Source organism: Erinaceus europaeus, chromosome 10 (genome assembly GCF_950295315.1).
Source record: "Erinaceus europaeus chromosome 10, mEriEur2.1, whole genome shotgun sequence".
Classification (NCBI taxonomy): domain Eukaryota; kingdom Metazoa; phylum Chordata; class Mammalia; order Eulipotyphla; family Erinaceidae; genus Erinaceus; species Erinaceus europaeus.
Genome location: NC_080171.1, coordinates 81367289 through 81388629, shown reverse-complemented (window position 1 = coordinate 81388629; position 21341 = coordinate 81367289). Strand labels below are relative to the sequence as shown.

The 21341-nt window shown below is 39.4% G+C and overlaps 1 protein-coding gene across 4 annotated transcripts in view; it reads left to right on the top strand.

Moving 5' to 3' along the window:
* FKBP15 (FKBP prolyl isomerase family member 15) overlaps positions 1 to 21341 on the top strand; it is a 78814-nt gene that overhangs the window by 52598 nt on the left and 4875 nt on the right. Inside the window, exons 18-25 of one of the 4 annotated variants that reach the window (XM_060199968.1) lie at positions 826 to 920; positions 2264 to 2366; positions 11832 to 12003; positions 13923 to 14059; positions 15290 to 15445; positions 18264 to 18416; positions 19533 to 19658; positions 20553 to 20660. In XM_060199968.1, the coding sequence (XP_060055951.1) occupies positions 826 to 920; positions 2264 to 2366; positions 11832 to 12003; positions 13923 to 14059; positions 15290 to 15445; positions 18264 to 18416; positions 19533 to 19658; positions 20553 to 20660 (1050 nt within the window). Of the gene's footprint in view, positions 1 to 825; positions 921 to 2263; positions 2367 to 11831; positions 12004 to 13922; positions 14060 to 15289; positions 15446 to 18260; positions 18417 to 19532; positions 19659 to 20552; positions 20661 to 21341 lie in introns of all 4 variants that reach the window. The other 3 variants (XM_060199967.1, XM_007526736.3, XM_060199969.1) reach the window with 3 other exon arrangements.

The window sequence follows — 21341 nt, the reverse complement described above, 5'->3', positions numbered from 1 at the left end:
GAAATACATGCAGCCCTGCTTCACCACTTGTGATGCTTTTCCCCTGCAGGTGGGGACCAGGGCCTTGAACCTGGGTCCTTGCATACTGTAATGTGAAGGCTTAACCAGGTGCGTCACCACCTGGTCCCTTGTTTAAATATTTTTTAATTAAATGTTTAGACATAGAAAGCATGTGATTAGTACTATACCATGTTTAGAAAAAAAAATCTATTACTAGAAAATCAGTTATGGCTTAAATTGGTTCATATGACTTATCACTTTACAGCCAGAAGAAAACATTTTCTTTTTATCCATATTTTAGAAAATTTGCTTTATTTTGTAGCTATGCATATGCTTAAAACTCTTTGGACATAGTGATTTGTATCTTTCTTTTTTTTAATTTAAAAAAATATATTTTTTTATATTTATTTTTCCATTTTTGTTGCCCTTGTTTTCTATTGTTGCAGTTGTTGTTGATGTCATCGTTGTTGGATAGGACAGAGAGAAATGGAGAGAGGAGGGAAAGACAGAGGGGGAGAGAAAGATAGACACCTGCAGACCTGCTTCACCACTTGTGAAGTGACCCCCCCTGCAGGTGGGGAGCCAGGGGCTTGAACCAGGATTCTTACGCCAGTCCTTGCGCTTTGAGCCTCATGCGCTTAACCCACTGCACTACCGCTGACTCCCGATTTATATCTTTCATGTATGCTTTAATGTATCTGTGTACTTAAATTCTCATATTTTGTCTTAAACTGTAACAACATTGCCTGTCGATTCAAGCTGATTTCATTTTATTTGGTCCTTTTCTCTTGAAAACATGTTATATGTGATATATTTCCAATTTAGGAAAATGAAAGATTGAAGCAAGAGGTCCTTGAAAAAAGCAGTCGGATAGAAGAACAGAATGACAAGATTAGTGAACTTATTGAACGAAATCAGAGGTAATGACCTGTATAGGTCATTGGCTATGAAGGATGAAATAATAACCTTTCAAAAAAAATAATAATCATGCCAGAGAAGTGACATAATGGGTAGAATGATGGAATTGTATGTATGATATACAGGGTTTGATCCCTGGTACCACTTACTCTGGAACAGTACTCTCTGGCCAATCTCCTATGAAATAAATGTCTTTTAAAAAGTAGTATTATTGTTGTTATCACTGGAGTTTCATCCTTCCAGGTCCACTTTTTTCAGATAAAAAGAGAAACGGGGAAGGAGAGATGCTACAGCATCAAAGTTAATCCCAAAGCCATAGTATCCCCATATGGTGTATCAAGAACTTGAACCTGGGGAGGGGGGCAGGTAGTAGTGCAGTATGTTAAGCACACATGATGCAAAGTGTAAGGACTGACTCAAGGATCCCAGTTCAAGCCCCAGGTTCCTCACCTGCAGAGTGGGATCGCTTCACAAGCGGTGACACAGGTCTATCTTTCTCTCCCCCTCTCTGTCTTCCCTTCCTCTCTTGATTTCTCTCTGTCCTATCCAACAACAATAACAGCAATAACAACAGTGATAAACTAAAGAAAAAAAATGGCCTCCAGGAGCAGTGGATTTGTAGTGTCTAGTGTAGGCACTGAGCCCCAGCAATAACCTTGGAGGCAAACAAACAAAAAAACAAACAAAAAACTTGAACCTGGGTTGTAAATAAAGCAAAGCAATGTTTGTCCCAGGTGAACTGTATTATTGCACCCAAAACAAAAGAAAAAAAAAAAAACTTTTCCAGTGCCTCTTGTCTCTCACATTAATAGGGTGAAGGTGGCTAAAGAGTGGCTTTCTTTTCCTTCCTCCTTGTAGCCTCCTCCTCCTTATTCTCTTTTTATTTCTTTATTGGGGGATTAATGTTTTACAGTCAACAGTAAATACAGTAGTTTGTACATGCACAACATTTCCCAGTTTTCCACAAACAATATAACCCCCCACTAGGTCCTCTGCCATCCTGTTCCAGGACCTGAACTCTCCCCCCCCACCCAAGCCAGAGTCTTGTACTTTGTTGCAATACATCACCCTTCTTAATCCCATTTCTTTCCCCTTCTATACATCCTTTAGTTTCTCAACTCTTAACTACACAAATTTAAAGAAGTTCATCTCTAGCCCAAGTTCTCTTGCCACAAAGGAAAAAAGATTTTAAGACATTTTTGATGATGGTATAGAGTAATATTACAATGGAGGATACATTGAGTTTGTACCCTCCACATAATGGGGTGTACATTAAGGACTTGAAGTGTTTTTTTTTTTTTTTTTGGTTTGTTTTTAATCCCTACTTATTTGACTTATTTGGCAGATATGTTGAGCAGAGTAACCTGATGATGGAGAAGAGGAATAATTCACTTCAAACAGCCACAGAAAGCACACAGGCAAGAGTATTGCATGCTGAACAGGAGAAGGTAAAGTAATTGGGCAGAGGAGAGTCCAGTGCAGGAAGTATAGCACTAGGGAGTGATTCTCTGTACGTACTTACCAGTGCTTTAAAGTAGACTTTCTGTTGTCATTGGGAAGAGAAATAGGAATTTTCCAATGGATTTTAATATTTTTACCACTCAGTTTTGTTTTTTTTTCTTGTTGATTTTGGTAGTAGTCATCTTCATCTTTCACTGCTACAGGTTGACTTTTTCAGAGACGCACAGAAAGGAAAATAGACCAGAGCACCAAAGCTTCCTTTAATGTAGTGGGGGCTGGGTTTGAAGCTGGGTACTGAATGTGATACAGCAGTGTACTATCCAGATTTCTGTCTTACAATATACTTTGCAATGAATTCTCTCTCTCTCTCACTCTCTCTCTCTCTTGCTCTCTTTCCCTCCTTCTCTCTCTCGCACACACATACACAAACAGATTTTAATAATTAATACAGGACCTACACAATTTATTAGAAATTATTCTACTGATAAAAATCAACAGAAGTTTTCTACTATACAGGTAACAAATGTTTTTGATGAAATTTGAGATTGTTTACCTCTGTGTGCTTAGTTTGCTCTTTCATCTGTGTCTGCTATTTGAAAGACTGCTATTTGACTTCATTCAGTTCAGAATTAGGAGTTTGGCCTATTCCTGAAATTAGCTTAAGGAAAACTCTGTCTTGGTTTGGGATGGACTGATTCTGAAGCATATTGCTTCTGTTCTTGCTCCAGTGACACTGTTTTGGTTTTCTGTTTGTTTGTTTTCTGTTATTAAGTGACTTTTTTTTCTTTAGTGATTTAATATTGATTTACAACACTATAAGATAACAGGGGTATAATTCCACACTGTTCCTGCCATTAAAGTTCTGTGTCCCCATTCCCTCCATTGGAAACTGCAGTGACTCTCCCATGGTCAACAAAGGTTGACTGTTATTTCTATGTCTGTCTATATTTATATGTATTTGCCCATTTTTTTCCTTTTTTCTTTCTTGTCTCCAGGGTTTTCTTTTTCTTTCTTGTCTGAGGCTTCATGTCTGCACTAGTGCTCCTGGAGGCCATTTTTTGCCATTTTGTTGCTGTTGTTATTGTTATTGGATAGGACAGAGAGAAATTGAGAGAGGAGGGGAAGACAGAGAGGGGGAGAGAAAGATAAACACCTGCAAATCTGCTTCACTGCTTGTGAGGCAACCTCCCTACAGGTGGGGAGCTGGGGGCTTGAACCAGGATCCTTATGCCGGTCCTTGTCCTTTGCACCATGCACACTTAACCTGCTGAGTTACCTCCTGCCCCCCCCCACACACACACACACACACTTTTTCTATGGTTCTGCCTTCCCTTCCTTTTACAAAGCCACATCCATTAATACTTCCAGGTGTCCTTCCTTTTTTCCTCTGGGTTCTGATGGAATTGGAATTCAGAGCCCTCTGCTCATCTTCCCATAACATCTCTCCCCCGATGGGAGTATGGACCAAAATTCTTTATGGGGTACAGAAGGTGGGAGTTCTGGCTTCTGTAATTGCTTCTCCACTGAACATGGATGTTGGTAGGCCAGTGACACTGTTTATCCAGTATGGATTCACTGTTTGGATTACCACTACCCAACTAAGAGATCTTGATCTTTTCACTTGCTGTTCTCTGAGGATTAAGAAATGGCTTTGTATTTATATTTAGATTTTTCTTGAAGACATTCAAAATTGAATGATGGTATTTTATATACATTTCATGCTATTATTCTTTATGTCCTTTTAGCTTTAATATGTAACAGGCAAATGATATCTTCAATCCCTTTATTCTCAGATAAACAATGCCTTACCCTATGCAGCCTTGCCTTGTCTAGTTCTAAAATTATCTTTGCTACTTTTCATCACTCCTTGTATGTTGTGGCTGACTCATAATTGCCTAGGTCAGAATCAGTATATGACATTGCTAATATTGTTAAATATTACCAGATTATGGCCCTGGAGGTTATGCAGTGGTTAAAGCATTGGACTCCCAATTATAAGGTCCCAAGTTTGATCCTTGCCATTGTGTGTGCCAGAGTAATACTCTGATTCTCTCTCTTCCTCACCCCCTCGCTAATTAAAATAAATAAACCTTAGGGGAAAGTATACTGGATTTACTCTACTATTTATCTTTCTTTCTAGGACTCTTTTCATCATTATTCAAATCTAAAGTGATTGCTATAGTATTTTCTACATCACTGGTCCCCAAATTCAGTTCTAGCTGCCTCAGAATCATCTGAAGAGATTGATTAAAATACATACTCTCAGGGCTGGTGGATAGCTCACGTGGTTATGTACATACACACATCACCATGTGTGAGGACCCGGTTTTAAGCCCCTGGCATCACAAATGAGTGCCATTCATAGAGTATGTTTCACAGGCATGGAATGTTGCTGTGTAGGTCATATCCCTCCCCTCTCCCTCTGGCTTTCTCTGTCTGATGCTGAAAGTCAACCATGAGTGGTAGAGTTACATAGGTACAAAATGCCCTGTTGGCAATCATTATCTTACCCTACACCTCCAGAAATTCTACTGTAATATGTCTAGCTAAGGTCTGAATATGAACTTTAAAGAAGTTCCTCTTGATTCTGCTGTATAGTCAGATGGAATCATTGCTATTTACAATGAATTTTTTTCTCTCTCTCATTTCTTATTCTTCTAGCGTTTGCCCTTCTTCCGTAGCCAGTCAATAGCGTCAGGTTGAAAGCTGTCAGGAGCTGCTTGTTGCTGGCTTTGAAAGTGACTGGGGGGAGTCGGGCTGTAGTGCAGCGGGCTAAGCGCAGGTGGCGCAAAGCACAAGGATCGGCATAAGGATCCCGGTTCGAACCCTGGCTCCCCACCTACAGGGGAGTCACTTCACAGGCGGTGAAGCAGGTCTTCAGGTGTCTTATCTTTCTCTCCTCCTCTCTGTCTTCCCCTCCCTCTCTCCATTTCTCTCTTTCCTATCCAACAACGACAACAACAATAATAACTACAACAATAAAACAACAAGGGCAACAAAAGGGAATAAATAAATAAAATAAATATTTAAAAATTTTAAAAAATTAATAAAAAAAAAAAAAGAAAGTGACTGGGATCCATGTGGATTCAGTCGGCTAGGAAGGATCGTCAGTTTCCCCAATGAATGGGTACTCACGGGATGCACCATGAGAAGGTCGATCCAATGCATAGAGAAACAGGGAAACACCACAGCACTAGATGTTCTTGTGTTGTCATAGTATCTCCTGTGTGGTGCTAGGATTCAAAACTGGGTTGCCTGCATAGCAGTTTAGGGCCAAAGTATCTAGGGAGTTCTCTCTGGTCCCTTCAGTGATTTCTTTGTTACAGTCTCTGGAAATGGCAGCTGGACACCTTTGTTTTTAGTAAGTTCACCATGTGACTTTCTGTTGTTTATCTGTGGTGTATGTATGTGTGTTCCATTAAAACTGCATCTATAAAGCAAAGCAGCAGAACAATTTGACATATGATTGTTAGTTTGTCACCCCCTGAACTAACTGGTAAATCCACCAAAGGTTTCATATTGATAAGCTCCACATATGTCTGACAGTGCAGTGAACTTGGCAGATGCTCTATTTAAAACAGCAAAAATAGTAGCAATAAGAACAGTAAAAGCAGCTAACATCTTTTTAAAATTTATTTTTTATTTTTTACTTATTTGTTTTTATTTATAAAATAAAAATACCAACAAGACCATAGGCCAGCTGCTAGATTTAGGCATATCTCTTTACACAAATCTGTTTGAAGGAATTTCCTGGGCAGAATGCCACTGGCTTTTCTTTTCTTTTCTTTTCTTTTCTTTTCTTTTCTTTCTTCCTTTCTTTCTTTCTTTCTTTCTTTCTTTCTTTCTCCCTTTCTTTCTTTTTTAATTATTGGAGGATTAATGGTTTACAGTTGACAACAAAACACAGTAGTTTGTACATGCATAACATTTCCAAGTTTTCCACATAACAATTCAACCCTCACTAGATCCTCCTCTACCACCATGTTCCAGGACATGAACCCTACCCCTACCCCAGTGTCTTTTCCTTTGGTGCAATATACCAACACCAGTCTAAGTTCTGCTTAGTATTTTCTGTCTGATCTTCTTTTTCTTTTTCTTTTTTAAAATTTTTTTATATTTATTTTATGTATTTATTCCCTTTGTTGCCCTTGTTGTTTTTTTATTGTTGTAGTTATTATTGTTGTTGTCTTTGTTGGATAGGACAGAGAGAAATGGAGAGAGGAGGGGAAGACAGAGAGGGGGAGAGAAAGACAGACACCTGCAGACCTGCTTCACCGCCTGTGAAGCAACTCCCCTGCAGGTGGGGAGCCGGGGCTCGAACCGGGATCCTTATGCCGGTCCTTGTGCTTTGCGCCACCTGTGCTTAACCTGCTGCGCTACAGCCCAACTTCCCGATCTTATTTTTCAACTTCTGTCTATGAGTGAGATCATTTCATATGCATCTTTCTCTTTCTGACTTATCTCACTTAACATGATTTCTTCAGGCTCCATCCAAGATGGGGTGAAGAAGGTGAAATCATCATTTTAAATAACTGATATATATGTATATGATGTATATGTATATGTATACCACAACTTACTCAGCCACTCATCTGTTGTTGGACACCTGGGTTGCTTCCAGGTTTTGACTATTACAAATTGTGCTGCTGTGAACATAGGTGGTCACAGATCTTTTGGGATGGGTGTGTTTGGTTCCTTAGGATATATCCCCAGGAGAGGAATTGCAGGGTCATAGAGTAGGTCCATCTCTAGCCTTGTAAAAGTTCTTCAGACTGCTCTCCACCACAGGGGTTGGACCCGTTGACATTCCTACCAGCAGTGCAAGAGGGTTTCTTCTTTGACCCAACAGCCTCTCCAGCATTTGTTGCTGCTACCTTTTCTTTTTTTTTTTTTATTTATTTATTTATTTATTTATTTATTTATTTATTTGCTGCTACCTTTTCTGATGTATGACATTCTCACAGGAGTGAAATGATATCTCACTGTTGTATTTATTTGCATTTCTCTGACAATCAGTGACTTGGAGCAGTTTTTCATCTTTGTTGGCCTTTTGGATCTCTTCTATAGTGAGTATTCAGTTCATATCCTCTCCTTATTTTTGGATGGGGTCATTTGTTTTCTTGTTGCTGAGTTTGGTGAGCTCTTTATATATTTTGGTTATTAGCCTCTTGTCTGATGTCTGCATGTGAAGCTCTTCTCCCATTCTGTAAGGGTTCTCCTTGTTTCAGTGGTGGTTTCTTTTGTTGTGCAGTAGCTTTTTAATTTGGTGTAGTCCCATTGGTTTATTTTTGAATTAGTCTTTTTTGTAATCGGATTTTTATCATTGAAGATGCCTTTAAAATTTAGGTAGAAAAGAGTTCTGCTAACATTTTCCTCTAAGTATTTGATAGTTTCTGGTCTAACATTCAAGTCTTTGATCTACTTGGAATTTACTTTTGTGTTTGGTGAAATATAGTGGTTCAAATTTATTCTTCTGCATGTTTCAATCCAATTGTTCCAGCACCATTTGTTGAAGAGACTCTTCTTTCCCTATTTAATTTTTAATATTCCTATTTAATCTGAGCATCTTTGTCAAAGATTAGATGTCCATAGGTGTGGGGGCTTATTTCTGGGCTGTCAATTCTACTGCACTGGTCAATGTGTCTATTTATGTTCCAGTACCAAGGAGTTTCCAATTTGATAATTGTAAAATGTGTTAAAGTGTAATAAGAGTAATGGTAGGGAGTCGGGCGGTAGCTCAGTGGGTTAAGCGCACGTGGCACAAAGCGCAAGGACCAGCATAAGGATCCCTGTTCAAGCCCCTGGCTTGGCTCCCCACCTGCAGGGGAGTTGCTTCAGTGTGAAGCAGTGAAGCAGGTCTGCAGGTGTCTGTCTCTCTCCCTCTCTGTCTTCCCCTCCTCGCTCCATTTCTCTCTGTCCTGTCCAACAACGATGACATCAAAGTGAAAATAAATAAATATAAAATTTTTTTTAAAAAAAAGTAATGGCAGTAGAATATAGTATATAGGAGAGGGGTATAACCTCACAAATATGTTGCTGCTCAAAAATCAAGACTGATCACCAGCAGAACAATCACTTACTGCCTTCACTGTCATCTGATTTCTTTTAGTTTGAATGTGATATTTGTCATTTCTTTACCACTACTTTTAATTTGACTATCCTTTTTAAAAATATCTATTTATTTATTTTCCCTTTTGTTGCCCTTGTTGTCTTTTTATTGTTGTAGTTATTATTGTTGTTATTGATGTCATCGTTAGATAGGACAGAGAGAAATGGAGAGAGGAGGGGAAGACAGAGAGGGGGAGAAAAAGACACCTACAGACCTGCTTCACCGCCTGTGAAGCAACTCCCCCGCATGTGGGGAACTGGGGGCTCAAACCAGGATCCTTACCCTGGTCCTTGCGCTTTGTGCCACGTGCGTTTAACCCGCTGCATTATTGCCCGACTTCCTGACTATCCTTTTAATCATTGTCATCCTTGACAGCAACCAAGACTTGTAGTGCATCATTAGAATTTTTCCAGGGTATTCATTTTGATTTCATCAGATGTTTTTTTGAGAATACTTAGCTCATTTTGCCAATATAGAGGACCATTCAAATATATTGAGATAATGGTTATACGAAAAGACTTTTTATGTCTGAGGCTCTAAGTTAAGTAGTACCAATTTTATGTCAATGCCTAGAGTTAAGTAGTGCTCTGGCCTTCCTCTCTGTATCTCTCTCATTAAAAATAAATAAAACGGGAGTTGGGTGGTAGCAGAGGGTTAAGCACATGTGGCGCCAAGCGCAAGAACCCGCCTAAGGATCCCGGTTGGAGCCCCCGGCTCCCCACCAGCAGGGGAGTTGCTTCACAGGCTGTGAAGCAGATCTGCAGGTGTCTGTCTTTCTCTCCCCCTCTCTGTCTTCCCCTCCTCTCTCCATTTCTCTCTATTCTACCCAAAAACAGCAACAACAACAACAATAGTAATAACCACAACAATGATAAAACAAGGGCAACAAAAGGGGGAAAAAATAAAATGGTCTCTAGGAGCAGTGGATTTGTGATGCAGGCACTGAGCCCGGCAATAACCCTGGAGGCAAATAAATAAATAAATAAACAAACAAGGGACCAGGTGGTAGTGTAGCAGGTTAAGCGCAAGAACTGGTATAAGGATCCCGATTCGAGCCCCCAGTTCCCCACCTGCAGTGGGGGTGGGGGGCTCGCTTCACAAGCAGTGAAGCAGGTCTGTAGTTACTTATCTTTCTCTCCCCCTCTCTGTCTTTTCCTCTCTCCATTTCTCTCTGTCCTGTCCAACAACTATGACAGCAATAATAAAAATGATAAACAACAAGGGCAACAAAAGGGGAAAAAAAATAACCTCCAGGAGCAGTGAAATCATAGTGCAGGCACCGAGCCCCAGCAGTAACCCTAGAGGCAAAAAATAAAATAAAATAAAATAGAAATAATTCCCACTAAAATGATTTAAGAATGCTGAGAGCTGGGAGATAGCTCACATGGTAAAGCCCTCACTTCACCAAATATAAGGATCTGAGTTCAAGCCCCTCAGTTACCACATGGGAGCACCATGCAAAGGAGAGAGTGGGAAAGATACTATAATACCAAAACTTCCCCTGGTGCTATAGTATTTGTATTCTATACTGAGGGCTTAAACCTCAGCCTTGCACATGGGAAAAGCAGGGGCCCTCACAGGTGGCCTATCTTGTTAGCTCCAAAGCACTTCTTTTATTAGCTTTGTTCTTCTGAGGACCCCCCACAAACTTGACATTATATTACAGTTGTGGTACAGCTATAGACCCAGATGTTCATTGTTGCTGAAGATAGTTTAGAATTTAAAAATCCCTTTCTAATTAAAATTACCTGCTTATCACAGAAAAGTTTTAAGTAGCAGAAATACCATTTCTCATGTATCAGATTGGTAAAAATCCAGATCCCATTGTTGAAGGTAGGAGAAGTATGGAATGATTCATGCTGAGGAGTCTAGTGAAAAGCAAAGTTACTAAGGTACTTATTAGCAGTTAGGCCTCTGGGACTTTCTAGAAGGCACACCTGCATACAGATGAAATGAATACATACAGTATTATTCATTGTTGTCTTATTGTGTAATGGGGTAAGAAGATACACTAATGTCTTACAGTAGATAGTGAGCTATGGAACATTCATATGGTAAAATACCATGCAGTTATTTAAAAAAAAAAACGAAGGAAAAGCTGTGTGCATTAATGGAGAATGTATATAATTCACTATCTTTTCTATGTGAAAGATGAAAATAAAAATCATATTGGAGTTTGTATGAAGAATCACTGGAAAGAGGAAAAATAAAGCATGTACATAAGTAGCCGTGTAGGACAAGGGGAAGGAAGTCGGTAAGGATAGAGTAGGAGCAAGACTTCTCATTGTTTACTTTTTACATAGTAAATTTTGAGAAACTAAAGAATTATTTGAAAAAGTCATTTATGAAGCAAAAATATGTGTAAATTGACAGGCAAAAAGAAAATGTAAAACAGCCATGATTATTCTTATCTAGATTAATTATAAAAAGCACGCCACTTAAACTCTCTCCTTTACATAAATAAGTGTTCCACAATAATAAAACTATGTGGTCCAGGAGGTGGCGCAGTGGCTAAGGCACTAGACTTTCAAGCATGAGGTCCTGAGTTCAATCCCCAGCAGCACATGTACCAGAGTGATGTCTGATTCTTTCTCTCTCTCTTCTATCTTTCTCATTAATAAATAAATAAATAAAATCTTTTAAAATAATAATAATAAAATTATACTAAACATATTACTTGGCGATATACCTATATTTATTTAACAGTAGGCTGTGACTATAAGATTTATTTATATTTACTTTATTAGAGATAGAGACCAGAGCACTGCTTTGGCATTAGTTGTGACTATCTCTCTTGCCACTAAGTATTCTTTCACAACATCGCTTTTAGTAGTTACATACAGGGTAGGTATGTCATTGTTTGCTTAACCCAAGCCCATTTTTCAACTTTATTTTTCTCGGTTTTTTTTGCAGTGAGGAACAGTGCTGCCTTAGGCTGCCTTATAGTAAAGGTTTTATAAACTTGTGTAATACTTCCTGTGGACAATTATCTTCAAAGGAATTCCTGAACTGAAGACACTATATATTTTTTTCAAAGTTTTTAATTATTTATTAATGAGAAAGATAGGAGGAAAAAGAAAGAACCAGACATCACTCTGGCACATGTGCTGCTGGGGATCGAACCTCATGCTTGAGAGTCTAAAGCCTCATCACTGCATCACCTCCCGGACCACACTGAAGACATTATATATTTTGAAGGCATGATTTTGGTTTGATTAGTACTAGAGTTGGCTTCAGTTCCTTCCTGGCAGTTGAGTTAGTGTAAAATATGTGAGGCTGGGTGATGACTTAGAGACAGAGAATATTCATGTTTAAAATGGCATCATGTTTTGTTACTGTTCAGGCCAAGGTGATGGAAGAGTTGGCAGCAGCCACAGCACAGGTTTCTCATCTGCAGCTGAAAATGACTGCTCACCAAAAGAAAGAAACAGAGCTACAGATGCAGTTGATGGAAAGCTTGAAGGAGACAGACATCCTCAAGGGCCAGCTTGCCAAACTGCAGGCAGAGCATTCAGGTATGTCCTTAGTCAAGGAAGCTGAGATGTTGGCCATAAATTTAAGGAATTAAACTCATTTCCTCCTTCCCAATTAATCCATTTAGTGTAGTCCTTATGGAATTTGTGAAGGACCCAAAAATTAGCATGGATTGGGTTTCTTCCTGGTTATAGAACTTAAATGACAAGGGAACTTTATCTGTGGCCACTTTATTTGGATTAGTGTTGCTTTTAGTGTCTTATGATAATTCAGATTAATTTCATTGGCTTAAAATTGAGTTCATGTGCTCCTTTAATTCATCATACAATGAAATTTCAGGGAGCAGGTTCTCCCTGTAACATTTACCTCTTTCCTAGAGGGTAGATTATAACTCTTACCCTAGTATTCAAGGCCTAACTCCAGCTTGGCTTATTTCCTAGTATGTTGCCCAGTTCATCTTGGCTTTGGGAAAGCCACTTATTCCTGCTTCAGCACATTCTTATCTTCTCCAATTTTTTTTAAATTTTATGCCAGGAAATTATGTAGTAGAACTAGGAAAGGAATACAGAATTTTGCACTTCTGCAGTATACTGAGTCATCTCCCCAGTTAGATTTTTATTTTATGTATGTTTATTTTTAGAAAGAGTAAGAAAGAGACCTGAACACTACTGTACTACTCATGGCATTCCCCTAGTGCTATCGTTGGTGCTCCCATGTGCTAGAAATGCAACCCAGAGACTGAGACATCATAAGCATACATGTTACCTGATAAACCACCTCCTGGGCTCTGTTGTCTTCCCTTTAATCCATGCAGTTGCCTTATAGTTAGTGTGCTCAACAACACCATCATTTTATTTTATTTTATTTTACTTGTGGTTTAATATTGATTTACAACATTATAATGGGTATAATTCCACACTGTTTATACCACCATTACCTGGCTATCCCCTTTTCTGATTTCAGAGCACCCTTAAAACAGTAACTGCAAGAACACCAACGTTTGGAAATTTTTCCAAATGAAATAAATTTTGATGTGTTATGCAAAACAAAAAAAACCTCAAAACAGGCTGGGTGATGGTGTACCTGGTTGAGTGTTCACATTACCAGGTGTAAGGATCGTGGTTCAAATCCCTGGTCCCCACCTGCAAGGGGGGAAGCTTTTACAAGTGGCGAAGCAGTGTTGTAGGTGTCTCCCTTTCTCTCGCCTTCTCTATTTACAACCTCTCAATTTCTTTGTCCTATCAAAATTTTTAAAAATTTAACTCTAAATAGCTTTAAGAAGGGATATGGAAAGCATGTGCTAGCAGAATGTCCCAATTATGAAGAAAGTTAAGAATGTCTTACCTAGATATTGAGAAAGAGCCAGGACCAATACTAAACAAAGATTTATCTGATGTGATACGATGGTGACTACAAGGGAATTGTGATGGTGATATATTACAAAGTTAGTTTCTGATTGCTTGGAAGATTTTTTTATTATTGTTATTTTATATGTGTAGGTGACACATACATAGAGAACTCTGCAGAACTGATAGGAAGGTGGGTGTGGGAGTAGTTTATGGCTTTTGTTTTTCTTCCTAGCAGTCTCCCCCTTTTTTTTTCCTAGCTATCTAAAAGGTGTGAGTGAAAGAGAGAGAAAGAGGGACACAGAGAGGGGAGATACCACAGCACCACTTCATCACTTGTGAAGCTTCCCCTTTGCACACTGCTCCCATGCGGTGGCAGTGGCTTCAACCCTTGTCATTGTACGTGCTAAAGTATGTACTTTACCAGGTGAACTATCTCCCAACCGCAGACTTGATAATCTTTCTATATGGTCAGTGAAGGGATGCTGAAAAAGGAGGAAGACACTCACCATGGAGGTCTGGGAGGTATAGAAATCAGCTTTGGAAAAGCTTCAGGGTTGCCGTGTAGCCCATGCAACTCTGTTTCTACAGCCATTCTCTCTGTCATACCTCAGAGCTCCAAGAAACCTCTGAACAAGCACAGTCCAAATTCAGAAGTGCAAAGCAGAGCTGGAAACAGCTGGAACTCAAGGTGACAGCCCTGGAAGAGGAGCTGACTGACCTTCGAGCTGAGAAGGAGTCTCTGGAAAAGGTAAGTTGTACAACCTACATTTCTTGGTAGATCAAAGTGAACAGGATTTGCTACTATTTTTATTTTTATTTTTTAAGATTTTATTTGATTTCATATGAGAGAGAAGCCAGAGCACTCCTCTAGTACTTATTTAAACATGAGAGTTAACCGAGAATCTCAACCTTAGTCTTTTGCTCTGTCAGCTGAACTATCTCTGACTTTCTTTGATTTTTAAATATGACAGTACTATGCATTTGCTGTAATATATACAAATAAGACAAAAAAGTGTAAAATAAAAAAAGAGGCCAAGGATACAGCCCACTCAGTATAGCACTTGGACTGCTGTGCTCAAGGACTAGCACCACATTGGAAGCACCATACATGATACTGGGATAACTCCATGGATAGTGGAACAGTACTGTAGTGTTTCTCTCTCTCTCTCTCATAATAATAGTAATAGTAGTAGTACTATTATTATATGAGTTACTGTTATTACTATTATTATATGAGTTAGCCAGGGAGACCACTCAGAGGTATTGCACCAGCATGGGGTCCTGGACTCATTCCCTAGAATTCAGTCTTTATAAACATGACTTATTGCTTGCTTAAAATAAATTATAATTTGTACAATTTCTGGCTTTGCATATTTTAAAAGTCTTCACAGAATTGCCAAATTGCCATTCAAAGAGACTATACCCACTCTTTTTCTACCAGTGGGATGTGAAAATGTCTTTACTCGGGAATCAGGTGGTAGCACAGTGGGTAAAGCGCACATGGTGCAGAGTGCAAGGAACAGCATAAGGATCCCAGTTTGAGCCCCAGGCTCCCCACCTGCAGGGGAATCACTTTACAGGCGGTGAAGCTCCCTGTCTCTGCCTCTCCCTTCTCTCTCCATTTCTCTGTGTCCTATCCAACTATGATATAACATCAATAACAAGAACAATAATAACTACAACAATAAAACAACAAGGGCAACAAAGGGGAATAAATAAATAAATATGTCTGTACCCCATACTCTCACTATTTTAGAATATTCTCCATTTCGTAATAGAATACTAGACAAATCTCTTTTTTTCCTTCTAGTTACCAGTAACCAAGAATGCTAGATATATTGATATATAGAAACAGTAAATTGAAAACTGAATTATTTCCAGAAATTAGATAAGAACTCAATGAAATCAATAACCACTCCTACCATTCCATCTATTTTGTATAACAACTTAAGCTTATAATGGCTCTCTTGGTCCTAAGAACCTTTCAGAAAGGAAAAAGAAGTCAGCACAAGAGCGCTGTCAAGCTAAGGAGGAGATAGATGAAATTCGCAAATCACACCAGGAAGAATTGGACAAACTTCGACAACTCTTGAAAAAGACTCGAGTGTCCACAGACCAAGCAACTGTAGAACAGGTAATAAGAAACTGAAGTACTTTGGAAATAAAATGAAGGTGTGATAAGAGAGAAAAACTTCTATTCAGTAGTTTCTTCCTTATCTTTTAAAACATCTATTTCCTCTCTCCCTAAAACATCTCTTCACTGGAGGAAATAATGAATTGTAAGATCATACTGTCACATGTGTATAGTTTCTTATCCCTCATGGTAGGTATCTGCATACCACACCTACCACCATCTGACATCTTTCTCCACCCACCATAGTGCCCTCTCTACCTCTCCATCCACTTCTGCCCTTTTTCCCTTTTAGAGTCCTTTGGATCTGCTTCAATAGGCTGCAGCCAGTCTAAATTTCACCGTATGTTTTCCCCTTTGTGTCTCTTTTTTTTTATAAATATTTATTATTTATTGGATAGAGACAGAGAGAGAGAGACTTGTAGCACTGCTTCACCACTCAAGGAAGCTTCTGGTACTTTGTAACACAGGCACTTAACCAGGTACACTGCTGCTGTGTGACCCCCCATTTTATTTTTTTGTTAAGTCTTACCTCTAAGTGAGATCATTAGGTATCTATTTCCTCCTCTTCTTTCTTCCTATCTTTTAGGATGACATTTCTCACAGTTGTTCCTCTCATTTTGGAGAAAGTTAGAAGAAGGTAATACAAATACATGTAGTAGAGTCCTGGAATCAAATGAAGAATCTTCACTTCTTTTTCTAATGTTTAGTGAAAATAAATATTAAACAGGAAAATATCTTTATAAAAAATTTCCCAGAGGTGCCAGGAGGTGATGCACCTGGTTGAGTACACATAAAACAATGCATGAGGACCCAAATTTGAGCCCCTGGTCCCCACCTGCAGGAAGAAATGTTTCATGAGCAGGACTGCAGGTATCTCTCTGTCTCTCTCCCTCTTCATCTCCCCCTTCCCTCTTGATTTCTCTCCGTCTCTATCAAATAAGTAAGTAAAATTTTATTTTAAAATTCCCCAGATTGATCAGAATCATTTCGTCCTGTCGGTATCTAGGATATTGCTATTAGTAGATATAATTAAATGACCTAAAACATGAGGTCAAGTATCGTATGGCAAAGCCTAATCATGGGATTTTTCAAAGAAAAACAAGCTGCCAGATATCTTAGTTAAAATAATTATTATCAATTGCCTTTTTTTAAACTCTTAAGACCATAAGGAACCTTCACCATTGTCTTTAGAAATTCTATTTCTCCCAATCCTGGGACCTCTGGGGCTTTGATTGCATTTCTTGATGCCTTTGCTCTCAGTCCTCTGCATTATTATACTGCCTCTGCTGACCTCAACTAAATAAATGCAACCACTGCCACCATGCGACATTATGCTGTCACTGCCTTTTTGCTTCAGATTGTATCCAAAGGCACCAAGCCTAAAATGTCAACTTTCCAGCTCCAGTAATCTGCTACCAAGTTCCATATGCTACAATGAATCCATCCTGAACTCCCTGGGCAGACAACTTTACCTTTCCAGAGTCCTACCCTACTAGGGTAAGATAGAAACAGACTGCGAGTATAGATCGACCTGCGGACATCCATGTTCAGTGGAGAAGCAATTACAGAAGCTAGAACTCTCACCTTCTGCACCCCCCAATTTTTTTGATCCAGATTCCCAGAGGGGGAGAAATATTAAGAGAAGATGACTAGTGGGCTCTGAACCCCAATTCCATCAAAACCCTGAGAGAGAAGCGGAAAAAAGGAAGGACACTTGGAAGTAGTAATAGTTGTAGGTGTGACTTAGAAAGGAAGAGAAACCAGGACCATAGGGAAAAAAAGGGCAAACATATATAAAGATAGATAGTTATAGATATAATAGTCAACCCGTATCAGTGACCTTGGGACGCACTACTGCAGATTCCAGTGAAGGGAATGGGGACACAGAATATTGTTGGTGGGAACAGTGTGGAATTATGCTGTTATCTTATGATTTGGTAAATCAATATTAAATCACTGAAAAATTTTTAAAAACAAGGAAAAAAATGGCCACCAGGAGCAGTGGATTCGTAGTACAGGCACCAAGCCCCAGCAATAACCCTGTAGGTAAAAAAAAATTAATTAATTAAAAAAAATAAAAACTTTCAAGCAGGATAAGACAAAAGACCTGAGCCACGAGAAACCACTATTTAAGCATCCTTAAAACAAAGAGATTTATTTATGTGGTCAGGCAATGAAATGTGACCACAGTTGGGTACGACTAGATCTCTAGTCTATTTGATAACACCCTTTCTCGGGTACAACTAGATCTCTAGTCTATTTGATAACACCCTTTCTCATTTTAAATTAATAAATTTGTATTTGTATCTTCATTTAATTAGAGTAAAGTGGTGCTCTTGATTTGATCAACTCTGCGAGTTTTAACAAAAACATGTTTCTGAACCTATAGTGCTTAAGGCCCTGATGCTGAAAAATAGGGTTATATCAACCCCACCCAAGAATCTGTCGATTCAACTTTGTCTGCTTTAGGGTTTCTCAGAATCCTGACAACCAATAACATCTTTCTGCTTATCTTAGAAAAGTGTTTCCTAGGCTATTCACTTTCTCTCTCTCTCCCTCTCTCTTTCTTTTTTTCTTTTGAAAAATGAGTTTCCCGTGGTCCAGGATGTGGCGCAATAGATAAAGCAGGAGACTCTCAAGCGTGAGGTTCTGAGTTCAGTCCCCAGCAGCACATGCACCAGAGTGATGTCTGGTTCTTTCTCTCTGCCTAGCTTTCTCAGGAATAAATAAATAAATAAAATCTTTTAAAAAAGAAGAAGAGAGAAATGCGCCCCACTGTCCCCACCCCCCAGTGATGGTTGTTGCTTTTTTCCAGCAGATATCTCTAGTACAGGCTGAGCTACAGACCCAGTGGGAAACAAGATGCGAACATCTGTTGAATTCTGCCAAGGATGAACACTTGCAACAGTACCAGGAAGTATGTGCACAGAGAGATGCCAGTCAGCAAAAGCTGCTCCAGCTTCAGGCTAAGGTAGGTGTTTTTCTTGACCAGGAAGTTGAGGCAAGCAGACTGAGTCCTGTGGGTCCTTATGAACCTAAGAGATATTAATAGCTTAAAATAAAATCTTACTTGTTCAGTTCTCCAGATTTTTAAAACTTCATTGGGGTTGGTCCTGCACATAGTAAACAGATATTTATTGTATGTCAGTTGTGTTTCAGAAGTTATTAAGGAAAGGGCTTTTAATGACATTCACAGTCAAGAAAGAAAACAGAGAAATAAAGATAAAGGGCCCATAAGATAAAGTGCTTCAGGTTCTGTGGAAAGCTTCCCAAAAGCAGATGGCATTTGAACAAAGCTAAGAAATAAAAAGTACCCTTGATAATGTGGACATGGACAGTGGGCAGAACATGCTGAGCAAAAGGTACTGAGATGTGAAGGAACATGAAGTAATGAAAGATCAACTGGTGTTAAAAATGAAAGGTAGAGAGGAGGTGGCTGAGGGGTCATGGTATGAAAGTCTCCATATATCTGGAGGTCAGTTTTTTCCTGAAAGTATTCAATTAATATATATATGTTTTCCCCTCACATATTGATTAGTTATAAGACTAAGTTAATAGAAGTATATTAACACCATTCCTACCACCAAAGGCCTGTGTCTCTACCCCCACCCTCATTGAAGATCTTTAACTCAGATGATGAAGACCATTTTATAAGTGAATAGGTTACGACTAATTATTACCAGTGCTCATATTGACTGTTGCCTGTATGACTAGAATCATAGTCCCCTCCATTTTCCCACTATGTTTTTATCTGATTAGCAAGCCACCTTGCTGAGAAAAAAAAAAAAAAACAGGTGACGTTGTGACTTGAAACTGAGTGACAAGGAAATAAAATGCTCTAAGTCAGCACACCTGGGTTAGGTGTGGAAAGTGTGGATACCACGCACCCTTGTGAGGTTAACACTTGATGCTAGGGACTGTTCCTCTTCCCCCTCTTCCTTCCCCTCCTCTCCTTCCTCCCCCTCCTCCTCCCCCTTTCCTCCCTCTACCTCCCTCTTCCTCTTCTTAGGTTTCCTGATTTTTTTTTTCTTCCCTTCCTGGTAGTTCACATTTCCAAAACAATAATGGCAGTCTGTTCTTTTTGTAGTGCTTAGCTCTCCAGGACCAAGTTACAGCTCTCACAGAGGAAAATGAACAGTATATCAAGGACCTAAAGATGATCACATCTCAGAGATCTGGGGTTGAAGCTGCTGCTACTGACCCTTCAGAGAAGGTGAGCTAGAATTGAAAATAGGCATATTATCAGAATGAATATGGCAGTTTGTTGTGTTGGTAGTTTTTTTTTTTTTAACCATTTAATTATTGTACCACTTACCGACTTAAGTGCAAATAAGCCCTTTGAAATGTGTCACTTTGGTGGCAGTCCTTAGAGACCCTTATCCAGAAGTTTTGACAAATATAAGACGAGCCCCTGAATTTCAGGAGAAGTTAGAATATGCCTGCTGGGGGTCGGGCGGTAGCGCAGTGGGTTAAGCACATGTGGCGCAAAGTGCAAGGACCGGCGTAAGGATCCCGGTTCAAGCCCCGGCTCCCCACCTGCAGGGGAGTCGCTTCACAGGTGGTGAAGCAGGTCTGCAGGTGTCTATCTTTCTCTCCCCCTCTGTCTTCCCCTCCTTTCTCCATTTCTCTCTGTCCTGTCTAACAATAAATGACATCAACAATGGCAGTAATAACCACAACAAGGCTACAACAACAAGGGCAACAAAAGGGGAAAAAAATGACCTCCAGGATCTGTGCATTCATGGTGCAGGCACCAAGCCCAGCAATAACCCTGGAGGAAGAAAAAAAAAAAAAAAAAAAGAATGTGCCTGCTATCTGACAGCCTCTAGTCCTCATAATTCATAGTGGCTCTTAGGGGTTGTCATCATGGGGAAGAAGTATCAGTAGTTTAGTCTGTGAGCAGTTTTGGTACACTGAACCCTTAGACATTCTGTCAATGTGCTGCTCATTATTTAATATTGTCCTCTCCACAGTGCCAACATTTTCATTTCAAATGAAAGTTTTTGTCTTTTAAACCCCTCTTTGGATTTACTGGTGTCCATCTCTTTATGACTTTATTTTGGCAGCATACATTTGAGAATTTTTCTTGCCTCACATACTCACACAGGTGAAGAAGATTATGAACCAGGTGTTCCAGTCCTTGCGGGGAGAGTTTGAGCTGGAGGAATCTTACAATGGCAGGACCATTCTGGGGACCATAATGAGCACAATCAAGGTACAGCTGGGTGTTATCATTGAAATGGTATCTTATTGCTTAAATATCTTCTATGGGTTGTAAATAAAGAAGATTATTTAGTGTTAGAGCACAGGACTTGCATGCCCAAGTTTAATCCCTAGCACCTGTATATGTCATAGTTAAGCGGTACTCTGGTCTCTCTTATAAAAATAAACACATCTGGGGAGTCAGGCAGTAGCGCAGCGGGTTAAGCGCTGGTGGCGTGAAGTGCATAGAACCGGTGTAAGGATCCTGGTTCGAGCCCCAGCTCCCCACCTGCAGGGGAGTCGCTTCAAAGCTGTGAAGCTGGTCTGCAAGTGTCTTTCCCCTCCTCTCTCCATTTCTCTCTGTCCTATCCAAAGATGACATCAGTAACTACAACAATAAAACAAGGGCAACAAAAGGGAATAATTATTTTTAAAAAATCTTAAAATGAATAAATAAACACATCTTTAAATTTTTCAAGATCAAGACTGGTTATATAGTATAGTGGCTATGTATAAAGGCCTTCATGCCAAAGGCATCAAAGGCACCAGGTTTAAACCCCAGTCCTCCCAGAAGTTCATGTGGCTGCTCTGGTTTCAAAAAAAAAAAAAAAATCAAGATTGCTCATTAGTAACTAGGTGTGCCTGGAATGACTTGTCTGGATATGGGCAGCCTCGTGAAAGAAAGATGATTAGG